Genomic DNA, 17,245 nt, shown 5'->3' on the forward strand with positions numbered 1-17,245 from the left:
CGTTATAATACATCATATTTCCCTTATTTTAGAGGTTAGTTTTAACATTTTAAACCATATTTAAACTCCTTTTAGCCATCAATCAATCCTCTTGCCAAGCATGACAAGAACACCATCATTCCTCATACTCGTCCACATCGAGATTTTGGTTCCAGATTATTAAAATTTATTTTTTACATTAGGGGTGAACAATTATTTTTACACATTGATGGATTTAACAGGTTGAATTCTCTGTCTACTTTTTATTCTGTTTTTCTCTGTCACAGATTAAAAAAATTTTTTTACTACAGTATATCTTTGAGTAATCCTTTCAAGAAAGGGTCTTGGGGGGTAAACTGATGGAATCTTTGCTTGTCTGAAAAATGTCTATTTCGTTTCCACCAAATTTTAAAGATTATGCCCCTTGCCTTCTGGCTACCAGAACTGATGACAGTACTGATGAGGAATCTGATTCCATTCACATTCTTGTTCATTTTTAGGTAAGCTGCTTTTCTTCACCTCTCTGGAAGATACTAGAGTAGTTTTCTCCTTATTAAAAATTCTACCAGAAGCAACAAATAACCTACAAGGGAATCCCCATAAGGTTGTCAGCTGATTTTTCAGCAGAAACTTTGCAGGCCAGAAGGGAATGGCAGGACATATTTAAAGTGATGAAAGGGAAAAACTTACAACCAAGATTACTCTACCCAGGGAGGATCTCATTCAGAATCTGCGGAGAAATCAAAAGCTTTACAGACAAGCAAAAGCTAAGAGAATTCAGAACCACCAAACCATCATTACAACAAATGCTAAAGGAGCTTCCTCAGGCGGGAAACACAAGAAAAGAAAAAGACCTACAAGAACAAACCCAATACAATTAAGAAAATGGTAACAGGAACATACATATCTATAATTATCTTAAATGTAAATGGATTAAATGCTCCAACCAAAAGACACAGACTAGCTGAATGAATACAAAAACAAGACCCATATATATGCTGTCTACAAGAGACCCACTTCAGACCTAGGGACACATATAGAGTGAAAGTGAGGGGATGGAAAAAGATATTCCATGCAAATGGGAATCAAAAGAAAGCTGGAGTAGCAATAATCATATCAGACAAGATAGATTTTAAAATAAAGACTATTACAAGAGACAAGGAAGGACACTACATAATGATCAAGGGATCAATCCAAGAAGAAGATACAACAACTGTAAATATCTATGCACCCAACATAGGAGCACCTCAATACATAAGGCAAACATTAACAGCCATAAAAGGAGAAATCGACAGTAGCACAAAAACAGTGGGGGACTTTAACACCTAACTTACACCAATGGACAGATCATCCAAAATGAAAATAAAAAAGGAAACACAAGCTTTAAATGACACAACAGACCAAATAGACTTAATTGGTATTTATAGGACATTCCACCCAAAAGTGGCAGAATACACTTCTCAAGTGCTCACGGAACATTCTCCAGGATAGATCACATCTTGGGTCACAAACCAAGCCTCCGTAAATTTAAGAAAATTGAAATCATAGCAAGCATCTTTTCCGACCACAATGCTATGAGATTAGAAATCAATTACAGGAAAAAAACTGTAAAAATACAAACACATGGAGGCTAAACAATATGCTACTAAATAACCAAGAGATCACTGAAGAAATCAAAGAGGAAATCAAAAAATACCTAGAAACAAATGACAATGAAAACACGATGACCCAAAACCTATGGGATGCAGCAAAAGCCATTCTAAGACGGAAGTTTATAGCAATACGATCCTACCTCAAAGAAACAAGAAACATCTCAAATGAACAACCTAATGTGAAACCTAAAGCAACTAGAGAAAGAAGAACAACCAAAACCCAAAGTCAGTAGGAGGAAAGAAATCATAAAAGATCAGAGCAGAGAAATAAATGAAACAGAAACAAAGAAAACAACGGCAAAAATCAATAAAACTAAAAGCTGGTTCTTTGAGAAGATAAACAAAATTGATAAACCTTTAGCCAGACTCATCAAAAATAAAAGGGAGAGGACTCAAATCAGTAAAATTAGAAATGAAAAAGGAGAAGTTACAACTGACACCATAGAAATACAAAGGATCATGAGTACTACAAGCAACTATATGCCAATAAAATGGACAACCTGGATGAGATGGACAAATTCTTAGAAAAGTACAATCTTCCAAGGCTGGATCAAGAAGAAATAGAAAATATGAACAGATCAATTGCAAGTAATGAAACTGAAACTGTGATTAAAATCTTCCAACAAACAGAAGTCCAGGACCAGATGGCTTCACAGGTGAACTCTATCAAACATTTAGAGAAGAGCTAACACCCATCCTTCTCAAACTCTTCCAAAAAACTGCAGAGGATGGAACATTCCCAAACTCATTCTATGAGGCCACCATCACCCTGATACCAAAACCAGACAAAGATATCACAAAAAAAGAAAATTACACGCCAATATCACTGATGAACATAGACGCAAAAATCCTCAACAAAATACTAGCAATCAGAATCCAACAACACATTGAAAGGATCATACACCATGATCAAGTGGGATTTATCCCAGGGATGCAAGAATTCTTCAATACACACAAATCAATCAATGTGATACACCATATTAACAAATGGAAGAATAAAAACCATACAATCATCTCAATAGATGTAGAAAAAGCTTTTGACAAAATTCAACAGTTTTATGATAAAAACTCTCCAGAAAGTGGGCGTAGAGGGAACCTACCTCAACATAATAAAGGCCATATACAACAAACTCACAGCAAACATCATTCTCAATGGTGACAAACTGAAAGCATTTCCTCTAAGATCAGGAACAAGACAAGGATGTCCACTCTCGCCACTATTATTCAACAGAGTTTTGGAAGTCCTAGCCACGGCAATCAGAGAAAAGAAGAAATAAAAGGAATACAAATTGGAAAAGAAGAAGTAAAACTGTCACTGTTTGCAGATGACATAACACTATATATAGATAATCCTAAAGATGTCACCAGAAAATTATTAGAGCTAATCAATGAATTTGGTAAAGTTGCAGGATACAAAATTAATGCACAGAAATCTCTTGCATTCCTATACACTAACAACGAAAGATCAGAAAGAGAAATTAAGGAAACAATCCCATTCACCACTGCAACAAAAAGAATAAAATACCTAGGAATAAACCTACCTAAGGAGGTAAAAGCCCTGTACTCAGAAAACTATAAGACACTGATGAAAGAAATCAAAGATGACAGAAACAGATGGAGAGAAATACCATGTTCTTGGGTTGGAAGAATCAATATTGTGAAAATGACTATACTACCCAAAGCAATCTACAGATTCAATGCAATCCCTATCAAACTACCAATGGCATTTTTTACAGAGCTAGAACAAAAAACTCTTAAAATTTGTATGGAGACACAAAAGACCCCGAATAGCCAAAGCAATCTTGAGGGGAAAAAAATGGAGCTGGAGGAATCAGACTCCCTGACTTCAGACTATACTACAAAGCTATAGTAATCAAGACAATATGGTACTGGCACAAAAACAGAAATATAGATCAATGGAACAGGATAGAGAGCCCAGAGATAAACCCACACACCTATGGTCACCTAATCTATGACAAAGGAGGCAAAAATATACAATGCAGAAAAGACAGCCTCTTCAATAAGTGGTGCTGGGGAAACTGGACAGCTACATGTAGAAGAATGAAATTAGAACACTCCCTAACACCATACACAAAAACAAACTCAAAATGGATTAAAGACCTAAACGTAAGACCAGACACTATAAAACTCTTAGAGGAAAACACAGGCAGAACGCTCTTTGACATAAATCACAGCAACATCTTTTTTGACCCTCCTCCTGAAGTAATGAAAATTAAAACAAAAATAAAGAAATGAGACCTAATGAAACTTAAAAGCTTTTGCACAGCTAAGGAAACCATAAACAAGATGAAAAGACAACCCTCAGAATGGGTGAAAATATCTGCAAACAAAGCAACTGACAAAGGATTAATCTCCAAAATATACAAGCAGCTCATGCAGCTCAATATCAAAAAAACAAAAAACCCAATCCAAAAATGGGCAGAAGACCTAAATAGACATTTCTCCAAAGAAGATATACAGATTGCCCACAAACACATGAAAAGATGTTTAACATCACTAATCATTAGAGAAATGCAAATCAAAACTACAATGAGGTATCACCTCACACCGGTCAGAATGGCCATCATCAAAAAATCTATGAATAAATGCTGCAGAGCGTGTGCAGAAAAAGGAACCCTAAAACACTGTTGGTGGGAATGTAAATTGATACAGCCGCTATGCAAAACAGCATGAAGCTTCCTTAAAAAACTAAAAACAGAACTACCATATGACCCAACAATCCCACTACTGGGCATATACCCAGAGAAAACCATAATTCAAAAAAACACATGGACGCCAATGTTCATAGCAGCACTATTTACAACAGCCAGGACATGGAAGCAACCTAAATGTCCATCAACAGAGGAATAGATAAAGAAGATGTGGTACATATATATAATGGAATATTACTCAGCCATAAAAAGGAATGAAATGGGGTCATTTGTAGAGACGTGGATGGACCTAGAGAGTGTCATACAGAGTGAGTCAGTAAGTCAGAAAGAGTAAAGCAAATATTGTATAATAACGCATATATGTGGAATCTAGAAAATCTAGACGTAGAGAACAAATGTACGGATACCAAGGGGGAAAGGGGTGGGGTGGGAGGAATTGGGAGACTGGGACTGACACATATACATTACTGATACTATGTATAAAATAGACAACTGATGGGAACATACTGTATAGCACAGAGAACTCTACCTAATGCACTGTGGTAACCTAAATGGGAGGGAAGTCCAAAAGGGAGGGGATAATAACTGTATGTGTATGGCTGATTCATTTTGTTGTGCACTGAAGGCTAACACAACATTGTAAAGCAACCATACTCCAATAAAAATTAATTTAAAAAAATGCAAAAATTTAAAAAAATTAAAAAACAATAAAAATTCTACCAGGATGTGGCCTTTTTGCTAGTTGTTCACATTCACTCTGTTTGGCCTTTGATGGGTCCTTTCAATCTGAAGGCATGTACATTTCTTTTGCTTGGGAAAATTTTCTCCTATAATTTATTTAATTATTTCTTTTCTCCATTGTGTCTTTTCTTTCCTTCTAGATCTCCTATTAGATGAATTGATTTTTTTTTTAAAGAGGAAGCATAATTTTTTTTAAAAAATTAATTAATTAATTAATTTCTGGCTGCATTGGGTCTTCATTGCTGTGTGTGGGCTTTCTCTAGTTGCGGTGAGCAGGGGCTACTCTTCATTGCGGTACGTGGGCTTCTCATTGCGGTGGCTTCTCTTGTTGTGGAGCATGGGCTCTAGGCACACGAGCTTCAGTAGTTGTGGCACACGGGCTAAGTAATTGTGGCTTGCGGGATCTAGAGCGCAGGCTCAGTAGTTGTGGTGCACAGGCTTAGTTGCTCTGTGGCATGTGGGATCCTCCCGGACCAGGGACTGAACCCGTGTCCCCTGCATTGGCAGGCAGATTATTAACCACTGCACCACCAGGGAAGTCCCAGATGAATTGATTCTTTTAACTTTTTTTTTCGTATTTTCCATCTTCGTCTTTTTGCCTTCTATTCTGGTTGATTTCATTGACTCCCTCTTATGGAACACTAAATCAGTCTTCAGCTGTGTCCAGTCTATCATCCACCTACTGAGTCCTTTTGGCTTTTTATGTTTTTAGATCTCCAAGAATATATTTTAAATTGTCTAATTACTCCTTCTCAAATAAGCAGCATATTCTTGCTTTACAGATATAGTGTTCTCTTGAATCAGATATTAGTTGTAATTTTTTAAATTATTATTTATTTATTTATTTATTTTTGGCTGTGTTGGGTCTTCGTTTCTGTGCGAGGGCTTTCTCCAGTTGCGGCAAGCGGGGGCCACTCTTCATCGCGGTGAGCGGGCCTCTCACTATCACGGCCTCTCTTGTTGCAGAGCACAGACTCCAGACGCACAGGCTCAGTAGTTGTGGCTCACGGGCCTAGTTGCTCCGCAGCATGTGGGATCTTCCTGGACCAGGGCTCAAACCTGTGTCCCCTGCATCGGCAGGCAGATTCTCAACCACTGTGCCACCAGGGAAGCCCAGTTGTAATTTTTAAAGATATCTCTTTTCTTTCTCAAATTGCTCCCTTCAAGATTGGTAAGTCTTTGTAAGTCATTTTTATTTTTAATTAATTAATGAATTTATTTATTTTTGGCTGTGTTGGGTCTTCGTTTCTGTGCGAGGGCCTTCTCTAGTTGCGGCAAGCGGGGGCCACTCTTCATCGCGATGTGCGGGTCTCTCACCATCGCGGCCTCTCTTGTTGCGGAGCACACGCTCCAGACGTGCAGGCTCAGTAGTTGTGGCTCACGGGCCTAGCTGCTCCACGGCATGTGGGATCCTCCCAGACCAGGGCTCGAACCCGTGTCCCCTGCATTGGCAGGCAGACCCTCAACCACTGCGCCACCAGGGAAACCCTTTGTAAGTCATTTTGAGCTTTCCCTTTCAAACTGAGGCTTTCCCTCAAAAGTCTGGTCATCCTAAGCTGTCTGTTTATATTTATAATGAAGGACCAGGTTAATTAACAAACAAAGCAAGTTCTGCTGCATATTAGCTATAAGATTTTGGGCAAGTTTTCTTCCTGTGCCTTAGTTTACTCACCTCTAAAATGGAATAATAATAATACTCACCTCATAGGCATGTTTTGAGAATTAAGTAAACTAACACACACAACGCAGTGTTTAGAATGGTGCCTAGCACACAGCTATTGCTCGATACATGTTAGTGAGTGTTATTTCTATGGGTCTCCTCTCCCCTGGTGGGCTGGCTGGAGTTTTCTTAAGTGGGTGAGACATGACTGGTTATGGCCATGAAGTTGAGAGGCAGGTAGGCAATGGCCTTATCTCTCCACCAACAGACGTAAGATTGGCTTTACCCTAGTGGTAGGGTAAAGGCGACTTGAGAATATCATTCTCTTGGGCAGAACTGCATTTCATCTTGTCTCTGACCATCCTGCCTCCTTCCTATAAACTCAACCCCCGCTGTTCTCTTAGGGCACATCCTCACCAAAAGTCCTTCTCAGGCAAGTAGTTGTTCACTTTCTTTACAGGGTAATTTTTAGGTCTCTGATTAAATGTGTATGCTGCCTGCTGCTAGGGGCAAGGTTGGGGAACTGCAGGTTGGAAGTCATTCTTTAATTCCCTAATACTGTCTTACCCTAACTTTTCTTTTCGCTAGTTCACTTTGTGTTTGATATTCTGCCAGATTTGTTCTTACCATTATAGTAGTTTTCTCCCATGAGTGTTTTGCTCTGTGGTTTTTATTTTCTCTGTTATTGTTTATCTGCTCCCATTTGCTTTCTAACTGCCAATAATTCTTCACAATTTCTGGTCAGCTAATAGCACCCTTTCTCTTTTTAGTGCTCATTTTCTATTAAAGAATGTATTTTCTGTCTTTTTAATGGATTTTGGGCAAAAGAGGGGTGGATGTTAGGGCTCAGTCCTCTAACTTGAGCCAAGCCATATAATTTTTCATACTAGTTAATACATTAATATCTGCTAATCACAAGGATGAGACCTGTTAATGTACTGCATCTACTTTTAGAGAGATACATTTATGTATATTATACATATTTTCAATCTCAATAAATTTAATCAAGGATTTAATTTGATGACCATTTAAAATGCAAAGCAAAAAAAGAGACATTAATACTTATCAAGTGTCCATATAACTATATAGTTATATATAATAGCTTTATCTATCTATATATGCATCATATAACTATAATGATACAGAGAATTAATCTAGAAGCTAAAGTAGGGTCATTTTACTCTGGTTCCTTTTCTTTTAATAAACAGAAGTGTACCTGAAAGGCTCACAGTCCATGTTCTCAGCATTTCTGAAGGCTTCCTATCAAATATGCTCTTATTACCCATAATTTTATGTATTGATTTGTATAATGTACTTTGAGGAAAAAATTCAATATCGGCCATTCTTGCCTTTTTTCCTCTTTTTATTGAACTACCAAAACTAATACAGCTCATCACTAAGGAAAAAGTGCTATTTACTATGCAAAAGGCACATTCAGTGATTGGCATCTAAGACCAATTGATCTACCCATTACCACTATCTCCCTACCCCCACTGGCACTACTATGAAGCTATTGATTCAAACACTGTCGATCGGTTTCCATTTTCTGATTTTGGGCAGGCCAATTAAGAAAGTGAGTAATTGTGATTACACTGCTTCAGGATCAATTACATTTGATGCAAGACAAAGTGTTCTTTTTGGAACACACACAAAAATAATTTTTGATCTAGTGTGCATATGTGCTTAATAAAAAATCTAAAATATATAACTAATTTATACCCTCACGACAGAAAAACATATTAATGTAAATGCTTATAACAGCTAAGGCTATTTTCTATCTAAAATAAATTCATCATTTTCCTAAAATTAGTTTAAGAGAAACTGAGAAAAAACTGTTTATATACACTTCCCAACATAAGATAAAAATCAAACATTACCTAAATATTTATCCCTAAAGGGACTTAGTTAATTGTGAAAGACAAGATGCAAATCTTGTGTAATGGACTAAAGAGAAAATCTTTGTAATGAAAAAACCTTTTTTAAAACCCTTCATTGCATAGAAATATAACAGGTTTTTTATGTAAATTGAAAAGAAAGAAGAATTTTTTTAGTTCTTAATCTTGCCCTAACTTAGTACATAAGCTTTGTCATTGGGCTCACATTGTCAAAATCATTAAAATGAATATACGTCTAGTGTTGGAGGTAAATCTATTTAGAATGATGTTACTCATAGTCTTGTGCTCAGTAATATTGATCTGTGTTGTTTGTCTAATAGAAAAATAATAAACAATTACTAGGCAATGTGGGGAAAAGTAATCAGTTTTTATATAACACTAATATAGCAGACCTCCCAAAACATAAAGGTGATGATCTGCATAAAATCAATGTGTTATGCTACATTGCTTATATTCATCATTGCAGGTTCTCAGCAATAAATGGTATAATATTAGGCCTGAATTACTGGTAAACTGAAAAGGTATATGAAAAAGAAAGGTTCACTATATTCAACCTATAAACTTATTTTAAAGTGCCTATTTCCTAAACCTGGAGATTTTTATCATAAAAAATTCTGTTAGAAGCTAGCTAAAATTTAGATAAATAAAATGCCTCAATTCTTTTCAGAATAAGAACAAAACAACTTCAAATCAAAATAACACATCATATCTTAGATCAGAAAAACACAAAAGAAATGAGTTCAAAGATAATTCTTAAAGATGCATGAATATAGCTTTGCATTAGTGTGCTAATAGTTTCTGGATTTCATCAGAAAGGTATAAAACATTACATAAAACAATAACAATGAAAAAACACAATTCTAGAAAAGCTCTTTTGAATAGTATTCACCTATGAAACCTTTGTCAACTGATAAGTGTTCTCTTTTGAATTTTATCAAAAGCATTTTGTAAATTAAAGTAAAAATCTATGAAAAATCTATGAGTTTTTGGTACTGACAGAATCAATAATTCTCCACTTAAGAGGCTCGAGATAACATATAAAATGTTTCAAAAGATATCTTCTCTGGGCTAGCCAACAATATTATTAAAGTTTTTAATTTCTCCTGAGTTTTCCTCATGAATTTTATCATAAATTTTCCAAAAGCGCAGAGATAAGCAAAAAAAAAAAAGAAAATTTAGCAGTAGCTTCTTACTTTAGCCAACAAACTGTGAAGCTCAACCACATATGGCAGACTGTAATGGCTATCTGTGTAACAAATATTAAAAACATATATTGCACATAATTTGTCCAACTATTCCACAGCAGTCTAAACATTGCTAAAGAAAAGCATGTTTGTGTAAATGTTTTGTCTCTCAAAGAAAAAGCTGCTGAAAGCCTTGATTTTAATCTGCTATTGTTTATAGTAATATGAAATATAGACGAACAATTGAACTTACCACAACTGGAAACTGGCAGTCTGAGTGGAATCACAAAAGTCAATACCCATTGAAACAGTAATGGATCCCTCAGGCTCAAGAGATTCTAGGAAATAAGATAATTTAGACATGGAAACACAGAGGATGTGAAAAAGACTAAACACTAAAAACTTATGTAATGTTTGTAGTTTGGTTAAAACAGTCAAATTTAATGATGGTTTGTAAGAATAATTTCAAACTAAGAGTATTAAAGCAAATTATAAAGTAATTTCACTTGAAGGCTCTCTTTTTCACAACTTAATTCTGTGCATACTTCAATGAACACATTATATCTATTTGTTTCAGAAATACACCTCATCCTGAGAAATTTCATGTTTTACAATATTGTCTTTATAGGCATTGAAGGTGAGAAGGAAATAAATGTTTTTCTGTTTGGAACAACTATAACACACTCTGGGTGCTTTTAAGAGATTGTGTACTTAAAACTATGGAATATTTACTCTAGATATAAAAAGTAAATTTTCAACAATGTTCTAAATTTCCACTGGGGGAAAAAATCCAAAATTTAAAACATGCAAATTAAAGCAAAGCTGGAAGAAGAAATTAATTTGTTGTCCTCAGATATTAACCAAGACAACTGGCATTATAGGAACCCAAAACAATAAGTCTAACTGCATTAGTCAAAAAATTACTGGAAGAAAATTTAGTAGCAGATTAGGTTATCTTGAAAAAAATAAATAATAAAGTGACATTTCGTAGATTTGTAATTTCTGAAGCTTCATCTATCAACTAATCAAGTGTGGGAAATAACTGTTTCAATATACAGTACTGGTGTTTTTTCAGTTGATAATGATAAAACTCAAGACAAACAATAACACCATTTTATTCTGCTTATGATTCCAGAGTCAAAGTGTAATGCTGTACATTAGAATAATGAGGGATCTTAAACATATACCTATTAAGTATAAATATTTATGTATATATATTATATTTAAATAGAAACCATTCACTTTTGATTTCTACTTTGCTTAAAGTCTCTAGTGTAACTGCAGTGGTATTGCACAGTAGCTTTATATTTAGTTTTATTTCTTCTGCATATATATTATTAGATGTAGTTATATTTTAGCAAGCACACACTAATCCAGTAGACTGTGATTATTCTAGGGCTTGTTGATAGGTATAATTTGCCATTTAATGCTAACCATTACAGAAATGATGGTACAGATAGGACAAAAGAACAATTCAATAAGCTTAAGATATTAAGTATTTTTATATCTCAAAGGCTCGATGAAGATTAGGCATTATAAGAAGGTACTTGTTTGATGCTGATTTTTAAAGTGTCATTGGTTTGCTTATTAGTTGGTTTGCTGATTCCAGTTTGAATTTAATTTGTTTATAAACCTAACATTTACCAGGATGGCATGTAAGTACCAGAAGACTTGCTACCTAATCTTTGGCAAACAAGCTTTATTGTAAATTACCATAATAATAGTTTTCTTGCATTTCTCCTAAAGCTACACCTTATCAGTTCATAGTTTTGTCAGTCACATTGCTCAAAACTATTCTTCAGTGAATCCTTGATGTTTTCTTCTGTGCCACAGATATACTGGGGTTTGGTCTTATTTGCAGCTGACACCACATTGGTAGCAAATGCTGTCATCTCCAAAGCATGATGGCATTCGGGACTTAGATCTCTCTACATCACGTATCCTCATACTTCATTTGACAAAGTGACAGTTCTCAAGATGCCTTGATGATGGCACTGTCTGACACAGTTTCATAACTTCCTCAGTCTTAAGATAATTACCTGTGAGCTTAGTGCCATGCTAATTCTGAAGGATAGTTCATGATCAATGGTATGTTTTATTATATGAATGCTTCAAGAGCAAAGTGATCAGCATAAAATTATTCATATAATAGATTTTTATATTTGAAGCCTACTACATTGGAAAAGCTTATTCAATCAGGTGTCTGTAGTTGAATACTGCTTCTGGATCATTGCAATATACATGAGAGGGTTATGTAGAAATGGCTGAAAAACACTGGCTCTATTACACTGCACCGTTAATAATGAAAAATTAAATCACACAAGATGCCATCTACTTTGATGTGACAGTTGTTCAGTAACTAGTGAAATCTTAGCTGAACTCAAACTTGTCAATTGTTAACATAAAGTCACTGAATATAGTGCAGAGAGCCTAAGGCTACTCTTTGAGTGAGTGAGTGAGTGAGTGTGTGTGTGTGTTTTAAATCTCTTGTGTACATGTGCCTGATCTCTTTGGGAAAAATGGCACTTTATTCCTAATATTCTTGCAAGGAATCCAGTTTCATGCAAAATCCTGACAAAAGTCATCTCATATTATAGGGAAAAAGAGAACAGATTGGTGACAAATAAGAAAGCCGCTGGAAAAAAAAAAAAAAAAAAAAAAGCCGCTGGACTCCTTAACATATGCATATGTGCTTATTAAATAAAACAAATATCTTACTTCCCTTATTTCACAAAAAATGAAAATGCAGTATTTGTTCTTTGTTGCATTCCTATGATTTTTTTGGACTAATTAAGATATTTCATACTCTGAACTCTACTGTTACCTACTGACGAAAGAGACTTAAGTGGTATTGCATACAAATTACTGCATGGGAAAGAATTCTGTATCTTGAGGGTATTCAATAAATGCCAACAGAACAAATGAAACACTACAAAAACTTTGCCTAAGAAAAGAAAAGGAAAGAAAGCCTATTACTAGTACTGAGATAATGGCATATATTCATATTTTATTTTGGTGTTAAGGCCATACTATGAAATTTATTATATTTATTTCTTCTATTCTACATAAGGCAACAAAAGGTCAACTCGTCAACTCATTATGCCAGCTCAAAGAAATGATAACACTGTTCTACTGTTTTAACCTTTGGATAACATTTTCAACCTTCAGACAATGCATATATCAGCTGCATGACACTTTTTAAACTAAATTAACTTTTTAACTAGGTAAAAAAAGCTGGATTTCAAGCAGTAAAAAAGAATACAAATTGGGATATTCTTTAATTCCTTAGCAATATATTAACTTCATAAAATAATTCAATAAAAATCAGGACACTGTAGTCTTTAAACAGTGTCTTAATTACCAAATTATTTTTTAAAGAGGATATTACATGGGTTCTGAAATCAACTTACTTTAACTCTACTTCTCTCTACTTTGGTTGCTTATAAAAGTCTACCATATTTCATCTACTAGGAATTTTTTATATCTTTGTGGAAAAATATAACACAAAGAATGACTTCTTTACTGAATGACTCATGAAAATGATAGGAGAGAATTCAACAATGTGAAAGAGCTCACTCAGGCAAAGAGGGAGAAAAAACAGAATAGCTATATGATAGGCAATAATGAATAAAGAACGCAGAGTTACCCGGTCAAAAGGCTTTGCTCACCTAAAGTATCATAAAAAGGAACTACTTGGAGCCTTCTGATGGTAATATTTCAAGGATTCAGTGACAGAAACCTTGTATCACTTTTAATTAAGATTTTGCCTGAAGCTTCTCCCAACTAAACTGTAGGACTGCCTCCACTTACACAAAACAAAAAGAGAGAGAGACATTCTAATTATTATACTATTTTAAACTCAAAGTTAGCCATACAATTGTTACACTTAATTTTTAAAAGGTGTATTTTTTGTAAAACACTTAAAAAATGGAAGGGGATGACAGCTGGAGAGACAGTATGATATAATGGGCACTGAGGTAGCCTGGAAAGCACATGCTACGTGGTAGGGGCAGCCGGCATGGCATCGGCTGGTTGTGCCGCATGCAGGTGGGAATAAAGCACCTGTACCACCATAATCTTGTGCTTTACCCATGAACAGTGAGATTTCTTGGTTTGTCCTTTAATGTAAAAAAAAATACTGATTTTTAAATGGTGGCACCAGATTAAATACACATGATGTGTAAAAATACCAGTAACATACTGTGGGCTATTCTACCTTCTATGTATTGAAAGGAAGACAAACAGAATAGTACATACCCTCTCAGTCTTTGCTCCCCTCACTTTTCAATCTATGGAATAGGAAGGGAAACGGGGAAGGAGAGATATGGAAGGTACAATACCCAAAAGGCAGACTAAAATCATGCAGGAAATGAAGCTGACCAGAAAGAGAGGTGGGGGAAGGTGATGCAGATAGGAAAAATGGGAGGAAATTGTGATTCTCCAGACACAGTCTTTCATCAGTACTGGTATTACCACTGCTGGCACCTAATTCACTAAGGGCAAAGACATGTATTTATCTTACAAGATAAATTCGGTTTAAAAAGGAAAAACTTATATACACTGAGTTTGCTAATAGTCAATAAAATAATATGTATTCTACTTTACTTTTAAAATGAACACATTTAATTATCAAATGTAGTTAAAGTTTTCAATGAGAATTACTATTTACCTATTGGATTAAAAACATGCATTTGCATGCCCACAGGAAGTTTCTTTTCCCCTATGTGGATATTTTCCACCTTCCAATCAGTGGTATTATTCAATGTTATTTGCACAGAGACCATATTATCACCAAAACTGCAAGGCTGTCTTGGAAAGAAATAATGGGCAGCTAGTCCTTTTCCACTCATCCGATGAAGCAGCACATGAGTTTTCACTGGTACAAAGACAGGAGTACTGACCTATTGCACGATGGAAAAAAGAAAAAAAAAAAAAAGAATTAGTGAATATAGTTATTAATTCTTAAAAATATACAAAAATTCACAACACTTAACTCCTGTTTTCCCTAAAGTATTAATCACAATAGTAGACATTAGTAGGATATCACACACGTAGATATGAAGTCAGAAATTATACAAAAATGTAAAGCAAATGCCTTCGAAACAGTATTAAAATTCTTCTGTACTTTGCAGGCATATATTAAAATATTTTGACAATCTGTATCTAAAAAGAAGAGAATAATCTTAGTTATATAAATATATTCAGTTTTTTTAGAGTTTATAAATGTTTTTGTTTTCTTCTTAGGTACACTATATTTCAACATTTTGCCAATTTTCTTATTAGTTTTAATAATTTGTCATTTGATTTTCTTGGGCTTTCAAACTATATTATAATCTGTCTATAATGAACATCTTATACTTTCATTTCTAATCCTGACTGCTTTAACTTTTTTCACCCTGAATTTCTTTCACTGTAAACTGAAGACTATGACCTCCTTTTTAAGGTGGTTCTTCCTTTGCTTTAATGATTAAAAAGAGCTTCCCTATCTCAAGATCAGATAACCATTCACTTACATTTTCTTCTGGAGCTTTCATGGTTCTAATTTTTTAATTCATGAGGAACTGATTTAGGTATATTTACTCTATATTTTAATTATTTTTCTCCAAATACTTAACAAATCATCTGTATATGATTTAATGATTAGCTCTTCCTCAATGATCTATAAATGCAGACATTCTAATTATTTAGTTGGAGACATTTTTGAACCTTGATGGAGCTGTTAAACCAGTACCACACTGTTTTATTTCTTATAGCCCTACAATGTGATTCAATTGTTTGGCAAAACAAAGCGTCGCTTATTCTTCCACCCACCCCTGCCAATATTTTCTTGGCTAATCATCTGTTTATGCTTTCACTGAACCTTAGACTCTTAGTTAAATTCAACTGTGAGTGGAATCAGAGGCAGCATATTAAGTGAAGAAACACAGTCCTTTCTAAAATAATATGGGGCTATCTTTCCATTCAAAGTCAAAGTATTGCATGTGGCTTGACCTGACATGGGCAAGCTTTAAAAAAAAAAAAAAAAAATCAATTTGTGATTAAACAGGCCTAATCAAGATTTTTTCCTAACAAGTGTACTCTCCCAAACTAGGTTTTCTATTATAATTGTGAGAGTACATATTAACCTGTTCAACATGCTCACTATGCCACTGACATCTGACGACATAAAAAACTTAATAATAATTTAAAACTCATCAACAAAAATCCAAGAGTTAAATATCATATACACAGAATGATAAAGTTGGAGAGAGGCAAGTGTAGAGCACCATGAGAAAAGCAGAACAAAAGCAGGAGTCTGGATTACAGGCAGCCAGGAATTAGCACTCTAGATATCATATAAGGTTCTTTGAAGGTACGCCTTAAGTCATTTAAGAGCTATCAACTTGTCTTAGTTGGTTAACTGATTCTCTCTCTCAATCTAACCCTGGGACACGTGGTCCAAATATTTGTTTTTTTTCTACTTTGTCCCAAAATTCTGGACCTTTATTATAATAGTTAAAACAATGCTAAGGAATGTACAAAGGAAGAAAAACAGTGTAATTCTCTCCACACATTCTTTCCACACTCAACCAAGTTCAAGAAGCACTTTAACTTCTAAAAAAGGTCCTCCCTAACAATCTTCAAAGCTTATCTATGATAGTGCAAAGAGGCCTATGTTTTCTTTCACAATAAATACCTCATAAATGGCAGTTTGGGGTAATAATATACACTTTTTTAACTACAGAAAGGGGCTGACTGAAAATGTTTGATTGCTTTTTTTAACCTATTTTCTAAGTTCATACAAGTCATATTTAGCAAACCTCCTCCACTGTCTAAACTACATACGTGATATTTTGTTCAATAAAACCAGTAGGTTTCATAAATACTCCATCAATTTCCATATGTAATACAATTAATCCTGACAAGAAAGCAAGATTTTAGTTCAACATTTTGTACATCAGATTACTTACTTATATTCCAGAAACATATACATGATCTGTGTGGCTGCTTATATTCTAAGATGCTAAATATCGTGAATGGCTTTTCTTACTTCACAATTTATAAATAACAATTATTTTATTAAATGTTAAAAAAAAAACAGGTAAAAAGTAAATTAATTAGTGAATGACCTAGACTGGGGCTGTGAAAATGAGGGTTTAAGTTTAAGAAAGTTGATGTTATGACCTGGCTAATTGTTTCTATGGGGTTCTGATGTATCATGATGTGTTCTGATGGCTGACAACAAAGTATCAAGTAAGTTTTATGAAAGACACTGAGGAATCAGAGTTCAATGTTTCAGGGTAGCTTTTATCTGGTTCAAGACTAAGTGCTAGTCTTTTGAAGGAGTCTTCTCGCTAGTGTTCTACCGTGTAGCGGTTATATATGGGATTGTCTGCTCAACACATCTACCATCTTCTAGGAATGTTGCCACATTCAGTTCTTGATGGAGCTGGCATGTTCTTATGCCACCTCATGATCTGAC

General features: G+C 34.8%; 1 protein-coding gene across 1 annotated transcript in view; it reads right to left on the reverse strand.

Annotated features, from left to right (window-relative positions):
• Positions 1-17,245, reverse strand: part of AP3B1 (adaptor related protein complex 3 subunit beta 1) — a 268,218-nt gene that overhangs the window by 25,049 nt on the left and 225,924 nt on the right. Inside the window, exons 23-24 of the mRNA XM_059916615.1 lie at positions 14,453-14,684; positions 10,037-10,121 (exon numbers count right to left, since the gene is read on the reverse strand). Of these exons, the coding sequence (XP_059772598.1) occupies positions 10,037-10,121; positions 14,453-14,684 (317 nt within the window). The remainder of the gene's footprint in view (positions 1-10,036; positions 10,122-14,452; positions 14,685-17,245) is intronic.

Source organism: Balaenoptera ricei, chromosome 3 (genome assembly GCF_028023285.1).
Source record: "Balaenoptera ricei isolate mBalRic1 chromosome 3, mBalRic1.hap2, whole genome shotgun sequence".
Classification (NCBI taxonomy): Eukaryota; Metazoa; Chordata; class Mammalia; order Artiodactyla; family Balaenopteridae; genus Balaenoptera; species Balaenoptera ricei.